Source organism: Coregonus clupeaformis, unplaced genomic scaffold, assembly GCF_020615455.1.
Source record: "Coregonus clupeaformis isolate EN_2021a unplaced genomic scaffold, ASM2061545v1 scaf0157, whole genome shotgun sequence".
Taxonomy (NCBI): Eukaryota; Metazoa; Chordata; class Actinopteri; order Salmoniformes; family Salmonidae; genus Coregonus; species Coregonus clupeaformis.
Window position 1 is genome coordinate 491,336 of NW_025533612.1, and position 15,079 is coordinate 506,414.

At 47.3% G+C, this 15,079-nt stretch overlaps 2 protein-coding genes across 2 annotated transcripts in view; both read left to right on the forward strand.

Moving 5' to 3' along the window:
• The window catches only part of LOC121546822 (V-type proton ATPase subunit S1-like), a 64,708-nt gene extending 50,848 nt beyond the window's left edge, over nt 1-13,860 (forward strand). The window contains exons 6-9 of the mRNA XM_041858070.2: nt 1,490-1,657; nt 13,251-13,408; nt 13,578-13,628; nt 13,737-13,860. Coding sequence (XP_041714004.2) covers nt 1,490-1,657; nt 13,251-13,408; nt 13,578-13,628; nt 13,737-13,860 — 501 coding nt within the window. The remainder of the gene's footprint in view (nt 1-1,489; nt 1,658-13,250; nt 13,409-13,577; nt 13,629-13,736) is intronic.
• On the forward strand, nt 13,859-14,658 carry LOC123483871 (V-type proton ATPase subunit S1-like; the record flags this gene model as incomplete). The annotated part of the gene is made up of 2 exons (XM_045213814.1): nt 13,859-13,969; nt 14,405-14,658. Coding segments are annotated over 2 exons (321 nt in total), but the record flags the coding sequence as incomplete, so codon positions are not given.
• Nucleotides 14,659-15,079: the final 421 nt, after the last annotated feature.

The following is a 15,079-nucleotide window of genomic DNA, read 5'->3' on the forward strand; positions in this document are numbered from 1 at the left end:
ATGGTGTGTGGGTTACCATCTCTCTCTCTGTCTCTATGGTGTGTGGTTACCATCTCTCTCTCTGTCTCTATGGTGTGTGGTTACCATCTCTCTCTCTCTCTATGGTGTGTGGTTACCATCTCTCTCTGTCTCTATGGTGTGTGGTTACCATCTCTCTCTCTGTCTCTATGGTGTGGGGTTACCATCTCTCTCTGTCTCTATGGTGTGTGGTTACCATCTCTCTCTGTCTCTATGGTGTGTGGTTACCATCTCTCTCTCTCTCTATGGTGTGTGGTTACCATCTCTCTCTGTCTCTATGGTGTGTGGTTACCATCTCTCTCTCTGTCTCTATGGTGTGTGGTTACCATCTCTCTCTCTCTGTCTCTATGGTGTGTGGTTACCATCTCTCTCTCTGTCTCTATGGTGTGGGGTTACCATCTCTCTCTCTGTCTCTATGGTGTGTGTGTTACCTTCTCTCTCTCTCTGTCTCTATGGTGTGTGGTTACCATTCTCTCTCTGTCTCTATGGTGTGTGGTTGCCATCTCTCTCTCTGTCTCTATGGTGTGTGGTTACCATCTCTCTCTCTGTCTCTATGGTGTGTGGTTACCATCTCTCTCTCTCTGTCTCTATGGTGTGTGGTTACCATCTCTCTCTCTCTGTCTCTATGGTGTGTGGTTACCATCTCTCTCTCTCTGTCTCTATGGTGTGTGGTTACCATCTCTCTCTGTCTCTATGGTGTGGGGTTACCATCTCTCTCTCTGTCTCTATGATGTGTGGTTACCATCTCTCTCTGTCTCTATGGTGTGTGGTTACCATCTCTCTCTGTCTATGGTGTGGGGTTACCATCTCTCTCTGTGTCTCTATGGTGTGGGGTTACCATCTCTCTCTGTCTATGGTGTGGGGTTACCATCTCTCTCTCTGTCTCTATGGTGTGGGGTTACCATCTCTCTCTCTCTCTATGGTGTGGGGTTACCATCTCTCTCTCTCTGTCTCTATGGTGTGTGGTTACCATCTCTCTCTCTGTCTCTATGGTGTGTGGTTACCATCTCTCTCTGTCTGTCTCTATGGTGTGTGGTTACCATCTCTCTCTCTGTCTCTATGGTGTGTGGTTACCATCTCTCTCTCTGTCTATGGTGTGTGGTTACCATCTCTCTCTGTCTCTATGGTGTGTGGTTACCATCTCTCTCTCTGTCTCTATGGTGTGGGGTTACCATCTCTCTCTCTCTGTCTCTATGGTGTGTGGTTACCATCTCTCTCTCTGTCTCTATGGTGTGTGGTTACCATCTCTCTCTCTCTGTCTCTATGGTGTGTGGTTACCATCTCTCTCTCTGTCTCTATGGTGTGTGGTTACCATCTCTCTCTCTGTCTCTATGGTGTGTGGTTACCATCTCTCTCTCTCTGTCTCTATGGTGTGTGGTTACCATCTCTCTCTGTCTCTATGGTGTGTGGTTACCATCTCTCTCTCTCTGTCTCTATGGTGTGTGGTTACCATCTCTCTCTGTCTCCCTAGGAGGTGTCATCATCTCTGTCTATGGATATGGAGGCTGGTGTGGGAGGAGGGCGCTCCCTATTACAGTACGGAGACAGAAAGAGGGAGAGAGACAGACAGCGGGAGAGAGAAAGAGGACAGAACAAAGTCAACGAGAGGACAGGAGTCTACCCACCAGTGGAGTTTAAGGTAAGATCTATTTCTTTCTTCCTAACTTGTTTTAAGGTGTTTTAAAACCCCAATGTGGCCGTTTTTATCTCAATATCTAATCATTTCTGGGTAACAATGAAGTACCTTACTGTGATTGGTCAAAAAGAAACAAATAGCTTCTTAACAAGAGCAATTACTGAAGGAGTGTTCTGGGTGGGGAAACTGAAAACTAGCTGTTATTGGTCTATTCACTAATTTACCACCTAGTGATGTCACCAGGCACGCCAAAACACCATCTTACCAAAACAGGCTGATATTTCAGGTGGTCTTTTCAAACAGCTCTTTTAATACTGTGAATTATTAAATTTTCACATTATTATTCCAACCTCATAGTGTGGAAATACACTGAGTATACCATACATTAGGAAGACCTTAATAATATTGCGTTGCATCCCCTCGTCTCTCCCTCCTCCCTCCTCTCTAGGATACATCAATACATGTACGTGGTGGTATGGTGCCGGCCAATTGTCCGGGACAAGAAGAAAAAAATCCCATTGTGAAATAATGGTTTTTAGCCTATTGATTGATGGAAATACCAGTCGATGGAAATACATTTGACTGGTCATGCTATTCGGTCTTTAGGTTAATTTGCATAATTTAGTGGAATGAAATCGGTGCGTGTGTAATGTATCTTATTTATCACACACAGATTCATAATAATAATAAGAAGAATAATATTCGAACCCACTACCCTGGCGTTACAAGCGCCATGCTCTACCAGCTGAGCTACAGAGGACCACAGATTCAGAGCCTTTGAGTGGAAAATAGACAGACAGCAGGAGAGCTGCTGCAGCATCTCAAACAGTAAATGCAACGGAAGGCAGGCTTCACCAGCGCGTCAGTAAATGAATAGGCAACGGAAGGCAGGCTTCACCAGCGCGTCAGTAAATGAATAGGCAACGGAAGGCAGGCTTCACCAGCACGTCAATAAATAAATAGGCAACGGAAGGCAGGCTTCATCAGCGCGTCAGTAAATGAATAGGCAACGGAAGGCAGGCTTCACCAGCGCGTCAGTAAATTAATAGGCAACGGAAGGCAGGCTTCATCAGCGCGTCAGTAAATGAATAGGCAACGGAAGGCAGGCTTCACCAGCACGTCAGTAAATTAATAGGCAACGGAAGGCAGGCTTCATCAACACGTCAGTAAATTAATAGGCAACGGAAGGCAGGCTTCATCAGCACGTCAGTAAATTAATAGGCAACGGAAGGCAGGCTTCACCAGCACGTCAGTAAATTAATAGGCAACGGAAGGCAGGCTTCACCAGCACGTCAGTAAATTAATAGGCAACGGAAGGCAGGCTTCACCAGCACGTCAGTAAATTAATAGGCAACGGAAGGCAGGCTTCATCAACACGTCAGTAAATGAATAGGCAACGGAAGGCAGGCTTCATCAGCGTCAGTAAATGAATAGGCAACGGAAGGCAGGCTTCATCAACACGTCAGTAAATTAATAGGCAACGGAAGGCAGGCTTCACCAGCACGTCAGTAAATTAATAGGCAACGGAAGGCAGGCTTCACTAGCGCGTCAGTAAATGAATAGGCAACGGAAGGCAGGCTTCACCAGCGCGTCAGTAAATGAATAGGCAACGGAAGGCAGGCTTCACCAGCACGTCAGTAAATGAATAGGCAACGGAAGGCAGGCTTCATCAGCACGTCAGTAAATTAATAGGCAACGGAAGGCAGGCTTCACCAGCACGTCAGTAAATTAATAGGCAACGGAAGGCAGGCTTCACCAGCACGTCAGTAAATTAATAGGCAACGGAAGGCAGGCTTCACCAGCACGTCAGTAAATTAATAGGCAACGGAAGGCAGGCTTCATCAACACGTCAGTAAATGAATAGGCAACGGAAGGCAGGCTTCATCAGCGCGTCAGTAAATGAATAGGCAACGGAAGGCAGGCTTCATCAACACGTCAGTAAATTAATAGGCAACGGAAGGCAGGCTTCACCAGCACGTCAGTAAATTAATAGGCAACGGAAGGCAGGCTTCACTAGCGCGTCAGTAAATGAATAGGCAACGGAAGGCAGGCTTCACCAGCGCGTCAGTAAATGAATAGGCAACGGAAGGCAGGCTTCACCAGCACGTCAGTAAATGAATAGGCAACGGAAGGCAGGCTTCATCAGCGCGTCAGTAAATGAATAGGCAACGGAAGGCAGGCTTCATCAGCGCGTCAGTAAATTAATAGGCAACGGAAGGCAGGCTTCATCAGCGCGTCAGTAAATTAATAGGCAACGGAAGGCAGGCTTCATCAGCGCGTCACACACCACCTAGCAATGAGCTGGAGGCAATATGCATTTTGAAAACATATACTTACTTGTTTGAAACCTGAACGTTTTTTAATACATATTATAAGGCATGTCTTACCTTGCTTCAAAGTAGCCTATCCAAAATCAGACCATATCCGTGGAGGCAATTATTTAATATCAACATTCTTTAACCATAATGGCGCCGGAGGGGATGGCTGCTGTTTTACGGGCTCCTAACCAACTGTGCTATTTTGTTTGTTTTTTCGCATTGTTTGTAACTTATTTTGTACATACAGTTGCTGCCACCGTCTCTTATGACTGAAACGAGCTTCTGCACATCAGAACAGCGATTAATCACCTCAAACTGGACAAAGATTGTTTCTTTAATGAGTCCAACACAAAGGATATACTGCTTCCCGGAGACCAGGCCCAAATCCCCGTCATTCACGTGAAGAAAAGATGGAGACACAGGGGGCGGAGGTCGGGGCGGAGGTCGGGGCGGAGCGGAGGTCGGGGCGAAGGTCGGGGTGTGAGGATTCGTAGGTGAGTGAGTAAATCGCCACTACCATCGGTTCTATTGGCCAACGTGCAATCACTGGAAAACAAACTGGATGATCTATGGTGGAGACTATCCTACCAACGGGACATTAAAAACTGGATGATCTATGGTCGAGACTATCCTACCAACGGGACATTAAAAACTGGATGATCTATGGTCGAGACTATCCTACCAACGGGACATTAAAAACTGGATGATCTATGGTGGAGACTATCCTACCAACGGGACATTAAAAACTGGATGATCTATGGTGGAGACTATCCTACCAACGGGACATTAAAAACTGGATGATCTATGGTGGAGACTATCCTACCAACGGGACATTAAAAACTGGATGATCTATGGTCGAGACTATCCTACCAACGGGACATTAAAAACTGGATGATCTATGGTGGAGACTATCCTACCAACGGGACATTAAAAACTGGATGATCTACGGCTGAGACTATCCTACCAACGGGACATTAAAAACTGGATGATCTATGGTGGAGACTATCCTACCAACGGGACATTAAAAACTGGATGATCTATGGTGGAGACTATCCCACCAACGGGACATTAAAAACTGGATGATCTATGGTGGAGACTATCCTACCAACGGGACATTAAAAACTGGATGATCTATGGTGGAGACTATCCTACCAACGGGACATTAAAAACTGGATGATCTATGGTGGAGACTATCCTACCAACGGGACATAAAAAACTGGATGATCTATGGTGGAGACTATCCTACCAACGGGACATTAAAAACTGGATGATCTATGGTGGAGACTATCCTACCAACGGGACATTAAAAACTGGATGATCTATGGTTGAGACTATCCTACCAACGGGAAATTAAAAACTGGATGATATACGGTTGAGACTATCCTACCAACGGGACATTAAAAACTGGATGATCTACGGCTGAGACTATCCTACCAACGGGACATTAAAAACTGGATGATCTACGGTTGAGACTATCCTACCAACGGGACATTAAAAACTGGATGATCTACGGTGGAGACTATCCTACCAACGGGACATTAAAAACTGGATGATCTATGGTGGAGACTATCCTACCAACGGGACATTAAAAACTGGATGATCTACGGTTGAGACTATCCTACCAACGGGACATTAAAAACTGGATGATCTACGGTTGAGACTATCCTACCAACGGGACATTAAAAACTGGATGATCTACGGCTGAGACTATCCTACCAACGGGACATTAAAAACTGGATGATCTACGGTTGAGACTATCCTACCAACGGGACATTAAAAACTGGATGATCTACGGTGGAGACTATCCTACCAACGGGACATTAAAAACTGGATGATCTACGGTGGAGACTATCCTACCAACAGGGACATTAAAAACTGGATGATCTATGGTGGAGACTATCCTACCAACGGGACATTAAAAACTGGATGATCTACGGTTGAGACTATCCTACCAACGGGACATTAAAAACTGGATGATCTACGGTGGAGACTATCCTACCAACGGGACATTAAAAACTGGATGATCTATGGTGCAGACTATCCTACCAACGGGACATTAAAAACTGGATGATCTATGGTGGAGACTATCCTACCAACGGGACATAAAAAACTGGATGATCTATGGTGGAGACTATCCTACCAACGGGACATTAAAAACTGGATGATCTATGGTGGAGACTATCCTACCAACGGGACATTAAAAACTGGATGATCTATGGTGGAGACTATCCTACCAACGGGACATTAAAAACTGGATGATCTACGGTGGAGACTATCCTACCAACGGGACATTAAAAACTGGATGATCTACGGTTGAGACTATCCTACCAACGGGACATTAAAAACTGGATGATCTACGGCTGAGACTATCCTACCAACGGGACATTAAAAACTGGATGATCTACGGTGGAGACTATCCTACCAACGGGACATTAAAAACTGGATGATCTATGGTGGAGACTATCCTACCAACGGGACATTAAAAACTGGATGATCTACGGTTGAGACTATCCTACCAACGGGACATTAAAAACTGGATGATCTACGGTTGAGACTATCCTACCAACGGGACATTAAAACTGGATGATCTACGAGCTGAGACTATCCTACCAACGGGACATTAAAAACTGGATGATCTACGGTTGAGACTATCCTACCAACGGGACATTAAAAACTGGATGATCTACGGCTGAGACTATCCTACCAACGGGACATTAAAAACTGGATGATCTATGGTGGAGACTATCCTACCAACGGGACATTAAAAACTGTAATATCTTATGTTTCACCAAGTCGTGGCTGAACGACAACACGGATAATATACAGTTGGCTGGGTTTTCCGTGCATCGGCAGGACAGAACAGCTACGTCTGGTAAGACGAGCGGTGGGGATGTGTGTCTATTAGTCAATAACAGCTGGTGCGCGATGTCTAATATTAAGGAAGTCTCGAGGTATTGCTCGCCTGAGGTAGAGTACCTCATGATAAGTTGTAGACCCACTATCTACTGTGATGTCACGAGAGGCTGTGTCCTGGAGGGACGTTACATCCCCCTGAGGTGGCTGCAAACCCAGACAGCTATGGCTCCATCTGCTGGTATGGTCGGGAACTCCACCCCTCTATGGCCAATCTTCCCACGCAGCTGAAACAAATGAGGAGCTGATGAGCTGAAGGTTTGGGAAGGGAAGAGACACACTGAGGGTGTGTGTGGGGGGTGAAGAGACACAGTCTCCAACCTGGGCTCTCTGGAGGACAAGAGTGCTGCACGTCCACTTCCATGAGGAATATAAGGATTTGGAGATACTTACCTTTGGGAAATACTCACCTTTGGATATATGCACCTGTGGAAATACGTGAGAGACATTTGGAAGGACTTTTTGCTGGGTTGGCCACTAGCTGCAACGTGGACTACAGGAAGGCTGGGGAAAAGTTATCTGAGCGAGTGAGAATTATGATTTTGGATGTGGAAGAGACATCCCTGAACTGTTAACCCTTAAAGAGCCACAAGAGAACAGAATTTTGTTATATTTTCGTTAATTTCCCAAGACCTATAATAAAATCCTTGTTTTGTTTGAACCTTGTCTCCTTGCACTACTTGAGCAATCCCGCTGAAAGCTGTGTAGCCTCTCGTGACGTCACACTACCAAGAGAGTTTTCATCTATATTATTCGTAGCCGTCTATTTACCACCAAACACCGATGCTGGCACTAAGACCGCACTCAACGAGCTGTATAAGGCCATAAGCAAACAAGAAAATGCTCATCCAGAAGCGGCACTCCTAGTGGCCAGGGACTTTAATGCAGTCAAACTTAAATCCGTTTTACCTCATTTCTACCAGCATGTCACATGCAACCAGAGGAAAATAAACTCTAGACCACCTTTACTCCACACACAGAGACGCATACAAAGCTCTCCCTCGCCCACCATTTGGCAAATCTGACCATAATTCTATCCTCCTGATTCCTGCTTACAAGCAAAAACGAAAGCAGGAAGCACCAGTGACTCGGTTAATAAAAAAGTGGTCAGATGACGCAGATGCTAACCTACAGGACTGTTTTGCTAGCACAGACTGGAATATGTTCCGGGATTCTTCAGATAGCATTGAGGAGTACACCACATCAGTCACTGGCTTCATCAATAAGTGCATCGATGATGTCGTCCCCACAGTGACCGTACGTACATACCCCAACCAGAAGCCATGGATTACAGGCAACATCCGCACTGAGCTAAAGGGTAGAGCTGCCACTTTCAAGGAGCGGGACACTAATCTGGACGCTTATAAGAAATCCCGCTATGCCCTCAGACGAACCATCAAACAGGCAAAGCATCAATACAGGACTAAGATTGAATCCTACTACATCGGCTCTGATGCTCGTCGGATGTGGCAGGGCTTGCAAACTATTACGGACTACAAAGGAAAACCCAGCTGCAAGCTGCCCAGTGACGCGAGCCTATCAGACGAGCTAAATGCCTTTTATGCAAGCAACACTGACGCATGCATGAGAGCACCAGCTGTTCCGGACGACTGTGTGATCACACATTCCGTAGCCGATGTGAGCAAGACCTTTAAACAGGTCAACATTCACAAGGCCGCGGGGCCAGGCGGATTACCAGGGCTTGTACTCAGAGCATGCGCTGACCAACTGGCAAGTGTCTTCACTGATATTTTCAACATCTCCCTGACCGAGTCTGTAATACCTACATGTTTCAAGCAGACCACCATAGTCCCCATGCCCAAGAATGCGAAGGTAACCTCACAAATGACTGCCACCTCGTAGCACTCACGTCGGTAGCCATGAAGTGCTTTGAAAGGCTGGTCATGGCTCACATCAACACCATCATCCCTGAAACCCTAGACCCACTCCATGTCGTATACCGCCCCACAGATGACGCAATCTCAATGGCACTCCACACTGCCCTTTCCTGCCTGGACAAAATTAACACCTATGTAAGAATGCTGTTCATTGACTACAGCGTTCAACACCATAGTGCCCACAAAGCTCATCACTAAGCTAAGGACCCTGGGACTAAACACCTCCCTCTGCAACTGGATCCTGGACTTCCTGACGGGCCGCCCCCAAGTGGTAAGGGTAGCAACAACACATCTGCCACGCTGATCCTCAACACGGGGGCCTCTCAGCGGTGTGTGCTTAGTCCCCTCCTGTACTCCCTGTTCACCCACAACTCTGTGACCAAGCACGACTCCAACACCATCATTAAGTTTGCTGACGACACAACAGTGGTAGTCCTGATCACCGACAACAATGAGACAGCCTATAGGGAGGAGGTCAGAGACCTGGCCGTCTGGTGCCAGGACAACAACCTCGCCCTCAATGTGAGCAAGACAAAGGAGATGATCGTGGACTACAGGAACAGGAGACAGTCGTGAAGAGGGCACCTTTTCCCCCTCAGGAGACTGAAAAAATTTGGCATGGGTCCCCAGATCCTCAAAAAGTTATACAGCTGCACCATCGAGAGCATCCTGACCGGTTGCATCACCGCCTGGTATGGCAACTGCTCAGCATCCGACCGTAAGGCGCTACAGAGGGTAGTGCGTTCGGCCCAGTACATCACTGGGGCCAAGCTTCCTGCCATCCAGGACCTATATACTAGGCTGTGTCAGAGGAAGGCCCAAAAAATTGTAAAAGACTCCAGTCACCCTAGTCATAGACTGTTCTCTCTGCTACTGCACAGCAAGCGGTACCGGAGCGCCAAGTCTAGGTCCAAAAGGCTCCTTAACAGCATCTACCCCCAAGCCATAAGACTGCTGAACAATTAATCAAATGGCCACCAGAACTATTTACTAGTTGGGTTTCCATTCCGGTGTTGCTGAGGTGGTACGCTCAGACCGCTGGCTCAGTAGTCCGGCGAATCAGAACGCCAGAGGGGAGCAACGGGAGGAAACGTGACCGGTATCATGTATATAGCCTCGTTATTGTTATGTAATCTTATTGTGTTACTTTTTATTTTATTTTTTATTTTATTTAGCAAATATTTTCTTAAGTCTTATTTCCTGAACTGCATTGTTGATTTAAAGCATTTCACGTCAAGGTCTATATGTTATATTCGGCGCATGTGACAAATAAAATGTCATTTGATTTAATTCATTGTCCAGGAGCCAAAGGCGCAATCCTAGTCATATTAGCATCCCATGCTAGTCATATTAGCATCCCATCCTAGTAGCATCCCATCCTAGTCATATTAGCATCCCATCCTAGTCATATTAGCATCCCATCCTAGTCATATTAGCATCCCATCCTAGTCATATTAGCATCCCATCCTAGTCATATTAGCATCCCATCCTAGTCATATTAGCATCCCATGCTAGTTGTTACATCTTTAGATCTCCCGTCTTTCTATATTTCTGACGGATATTTTCATCTGTCACATGAAACCGCTGGCATGTGCAGTGCCCTTTTGACAACGGTGTTTTCCAGCTAATTGCGTTATGGAACGAACATTCGCATGTAGCCTACTGCCGTGTTTGCATTGCTGCCCTTATAATGTGAATAAATAATAGTTTATCAACATTTTAAGCTAAAGGTTCTGATCAGTTGCATCAGACTCATTGCTTTAAAAAAATAAAAATATATTATGTTTCTTCTGGTTGTTGCTCTATCGTCCCAGAGTCAGAGGCTATTTCTTTCTCGACAAGCTGACCAGTAGAATAGGTCAACCTTTCTACTATGGGAGATTGACATAGGCTGGTGATTTTGCTGTTCGTTACTCGTCTTGTTGGCTGAGGAAAAGTAGATGTGGACAGTTATTCTAACATGTTCAAAGTGCGCATCAGAATTCGCCAAGAAGGACCGCATGTTGTTGCATCCTCGATTTGCATGTTCTGTTAATATGAATTACCATAAACTAAATGTGATTTCTGTCATTCTGAGCACCGTGGGTGGACGCCCTAATCAGATTATGCACTCAATGCATATGGGTCTGGTAAATTTCTCAATTGTCCGGTAAATTTAAATTCTGCCAGACGGAAACCCTGGTGTGTGTGTGCATCTATCAGTTCCACATACATGTCAGTACATACACACAACAAGTAGATCACATGGGGGAGAGGCGTGGTGCCGTGAGGTGTTGCTTAATTTGTTTTCTGAAACCAGGTTTGCTGTTCACTTGGTCTATATAAGATGGAAGGGAGTTCCATGCACTCACGGCTCTATAATACTGTACATTTCCTTGAAATGGTTCTGGACCTGGGGACTGTGAAGAAAAAAAACCTGGTGGCATGTCTGGTGGGGTATGTGTGTGTGTGTGTGTCAGAGCTGTGTGTAAGTTGACTATGCAAACAATTTGGAGTTTCCAATATTAATGTTTCTTATAAAAACAAGAAGCAATGCAGTCAGTCTTCCCTCAACTCTTAGCCAAGAGAGACTGGAAGATCCAAGATGGCGTAGTAGTGCAGTCCTGTTTTAGTCGTGTGTCTGTAAATACCCTGTTTTTGTTTCTGTTTTTTTCGTATATATTTCCCTATCAGACTTTTCATCCTTCTACTAAATATACTTTCCTGCAACCCGCCTCACTCAATGTGGAACGGATTCTATTATTGACTTACCTTTTATCTAGAATCTCCAGTTGAAACTAGCTAGCCAGCTAACTAGCTACTTGCTATTAGCCACAGTTAGCGGTATTTCACCCATAGTTCTAAGGTTGGAATAATACTGTGAAAAACCCTTTTACTGTAAGAGCTGTCTGAAAAGACTGGCTGTTAAATTAGTTAACAGACTGATCTAGACCTCTCTGCCAATAACAGATAGTGTTCAGTTTTCCCCCTCCCCACTCAAACCACTCCCAGATAGTCCTAGCAAAATTCTTGCTTTAGAAATTGCTCTCTGCTAAGAAGCTATTTTTGTTTGTTTTCAATTAAAATGGTAAAAAAGAATCGCAGTATGGTACATAATTGTTACCCAGAAATGATTTGATACTGAGATAAAAACAGCTGCACAAGCAGCAGGATATTGTAAATAAGAGAGATGCAAGACATTGCACTTGCCAAAAACAATCTGCGCCAGTGCATGGTGCTCCCTACCCTGCTGCAACGGGATAACAGCAGTGCATGGTGCTCCCTACCCTGCTGCAACGGGATAACAGCAGTGCATGGTGCTCCTTACCCTGCTGCAACGGGATAACAGCAGTGCATGGTGCTCCCTACCCTGCTGCAACGGGATAACAGCAGTGCATGGTGCTCCCTACCCTGCTGCAACGGGATAACAGCAGTGCATGGTGCTCCCTACCCTGCTGCAACGGGATAACAGCAGTGCATGGTGCTCCCTACCCTGCTGCAGCGGGATAACAGCGGTGCATGGTGCTCCTACTCCCTGCTGCAACGGATAACAGCAGTGCATGGTGCTCCTCACCCTGCTGCAACGGGATAACAGCAGTGCAGCGGTGCTCCCCACCCTGCTGCAACGGGATAACAGCAGTGCATGGTGCTCCCCACCCTGCTGCAACGGGATAACAGCAGTGCATGGTGCTCCCTACCCTGCTGCAACGGGATAACAGCAGTGCATGGTGCTCCCTACCCTGCTGCAACGGGATAACAGCAGTGCATGGTGCTCCCCACCCTGCTGCAACGGGATAACAGCAGTGCATGGTGCTCCCTACCCTGCTGCAACGATAACAGCAGTGCATGGTGCTCCCTACCCTGCTGCCGGGATAACAGCAGTGCATGGTGCTCCTTACTCCCTGCTGCACGGATACAGCAGTGCATGGTGCTCCCTTACCCCTGCTGCAACGGGATAACAGCAGTGCATGGTGCTCCCTACCCTGCTGCAACGGGATAACAGCAGTGCATGGTGCTGCTCACCCTGCTGCAACGGGATAACAGCAGTGCATGGTGCTCCCTACCCTGCTGCAACGGGATAACAGCAGTGCATGGTGCTCCCTACCCTGCTGCAACGGGATAACAGCAGTGCATGGTGCTCCTTACCCTGCTGCAAACGGGATAACAGCCAGAACAGCAGAGAGGCCCGATGTACTGCTGTTTACGTTCAGCTGATTCTGCCTGATGTATTATTTATTTCTAATCAATTGCTTCTCTCTCTCTCTCTCTCTCTCTCTCTCTCTCTCTCGCTGTGTCTCTCTCTCTCTCTCTCTCTCTCTCTCTCTCTCTCTCTCTCTCTCTCTCTCTCTCTCTCTCTCTCTCTCTCTCTTCTCTCTCTCTCTCTCTCTCTCTCTCTCTCTCTCTCTCTCTCTCTCTCTCTCTCTCTCTCTCTCTCTCTCTCTCTCTCTCTCTCTCTCTCTCTCTCTCTCTCTCTCTCTCTCTCTCCAGGAGGGCGGAGCTGGCTGTATCATGCTGTGGGCGGAGAACCTGACAGTGAGCGTGCTCCGAGGCGGTCGCTGGGAACGACACGACCTCACCTCTCTGACCTTTGGAGAGGGCGTGACCCCTAGGCTCCAGGGCTCCCTCTGCAACCAATCACACTCCAGGTCAGAGGGGTCAGAGGTTCTGGATTTAGAGCTGGACCGGAGGTTATGAACAGTCCTCTGACATCACATCCTGTCTAGAACCTTGTTAGAAACCATGGAAACAGCAGCCTTGCTGAACTTAGACATGATTGGAATTAATTATTATGTTGATCTTTCTCTTCTCTGTTAGTCTGGTTCTAAACTATGAGAATATTCTGGGACATCGCTCGTTCAAACTAGTGTGAGTAGACCGGACACACACACACACACACACACACACACTGTTCTAAACAAACACATACACAAACACTTTTGAACTCATTTTGTGTGTGTCTGTGTGTGTCTCCAGCTTTGCCATGTCCCAGCGTCACTACAAGGTGTCAGCTCGCCGCTGGTTCACGCTAGACAGCGTGGAGATAGAATACGACGGTCAGAAAGCATCGTTTACGGGAGCGGACTGCACGCACGGCTGAGTACTCCTACCGCTGTCAGTCAGTCACTAACTTCAGATACCCCCTCCTGGTACCACGCACCTCCAAAGATCCTGCTAACCAGTGGAGGGTCTCATTCACTGACTTCCAGGTAGGATGTGCTTACGGTGTGTGTGTGTGTACGGTGTGTGTGTGTGTACGGTGTGTGTGTGAACAGTGTGTGTCTGTGAAACGAAAACAGAATACAAACTGCAAGTTGAAACAACTCTTTCTCTTTCTGCCCTCCCCCATGCCCTCCCCCATGCCCTCCCCCATGCCCTCCCCATGCCCCCCCCATGCCCTCCCCCATGCCCCTCCCCCATGCCTCCCCCATGCCCTCCCCCCATGCCCCCCATGCCCCCATGCCCCCCATACCCCCCATGCCTCCCCCATGCCCTCCCCCATGCCCTCCCCCATGCCCTCTCCCCATGCCCTCCCCTCCATGCCCTCCCCCATGCCCCCCCCCTGCCCTCCCCCCATGCCCTCCCCCATGCCCTCCCCCATGCCCCCCCCTCCCCCATGCCCTCCCCCCATGCCCCCCCTCTAGATCCAGGGCTTCAACGTGGCAGGGGGAGAGTTCTCCTATGCCAGTGACTGTGCAGGGTTCTTCAGTCCTGGTATCTGGATGGGACTTCTCACCAGTCTACTGATGGTCCTGGTCCTAACCTACGGCCTCCATATGATCATGCAGCTCCACACCATGGACCGCTTTGATGACCCCAAGGGACCTGCTATCTCCGTACCACAGACTGACTAACACACACACACACACACACACACACACACACACACACACACACACACACACACACACACACACACACACACACACACACACACACACACACACACACACACACACACACACACACACACACACACACACACACACACACACACACACACACACACACACACACACACACACACACACACACACACACACACACACACACACACACAGTCATATACATATAGACTGACAGACAGACAGACAGACTGACACAGAGATACTTGTATTGAGATACATATAGCGCACACACACACACACACACACACACACACACACACACACACACACACACACACACACACACACACACACACACACACACACACACACACACAGACACACACACACACACACACACACACACACACACACACACACACACACACACACACACACACACACACACACACACATACACACACACACACA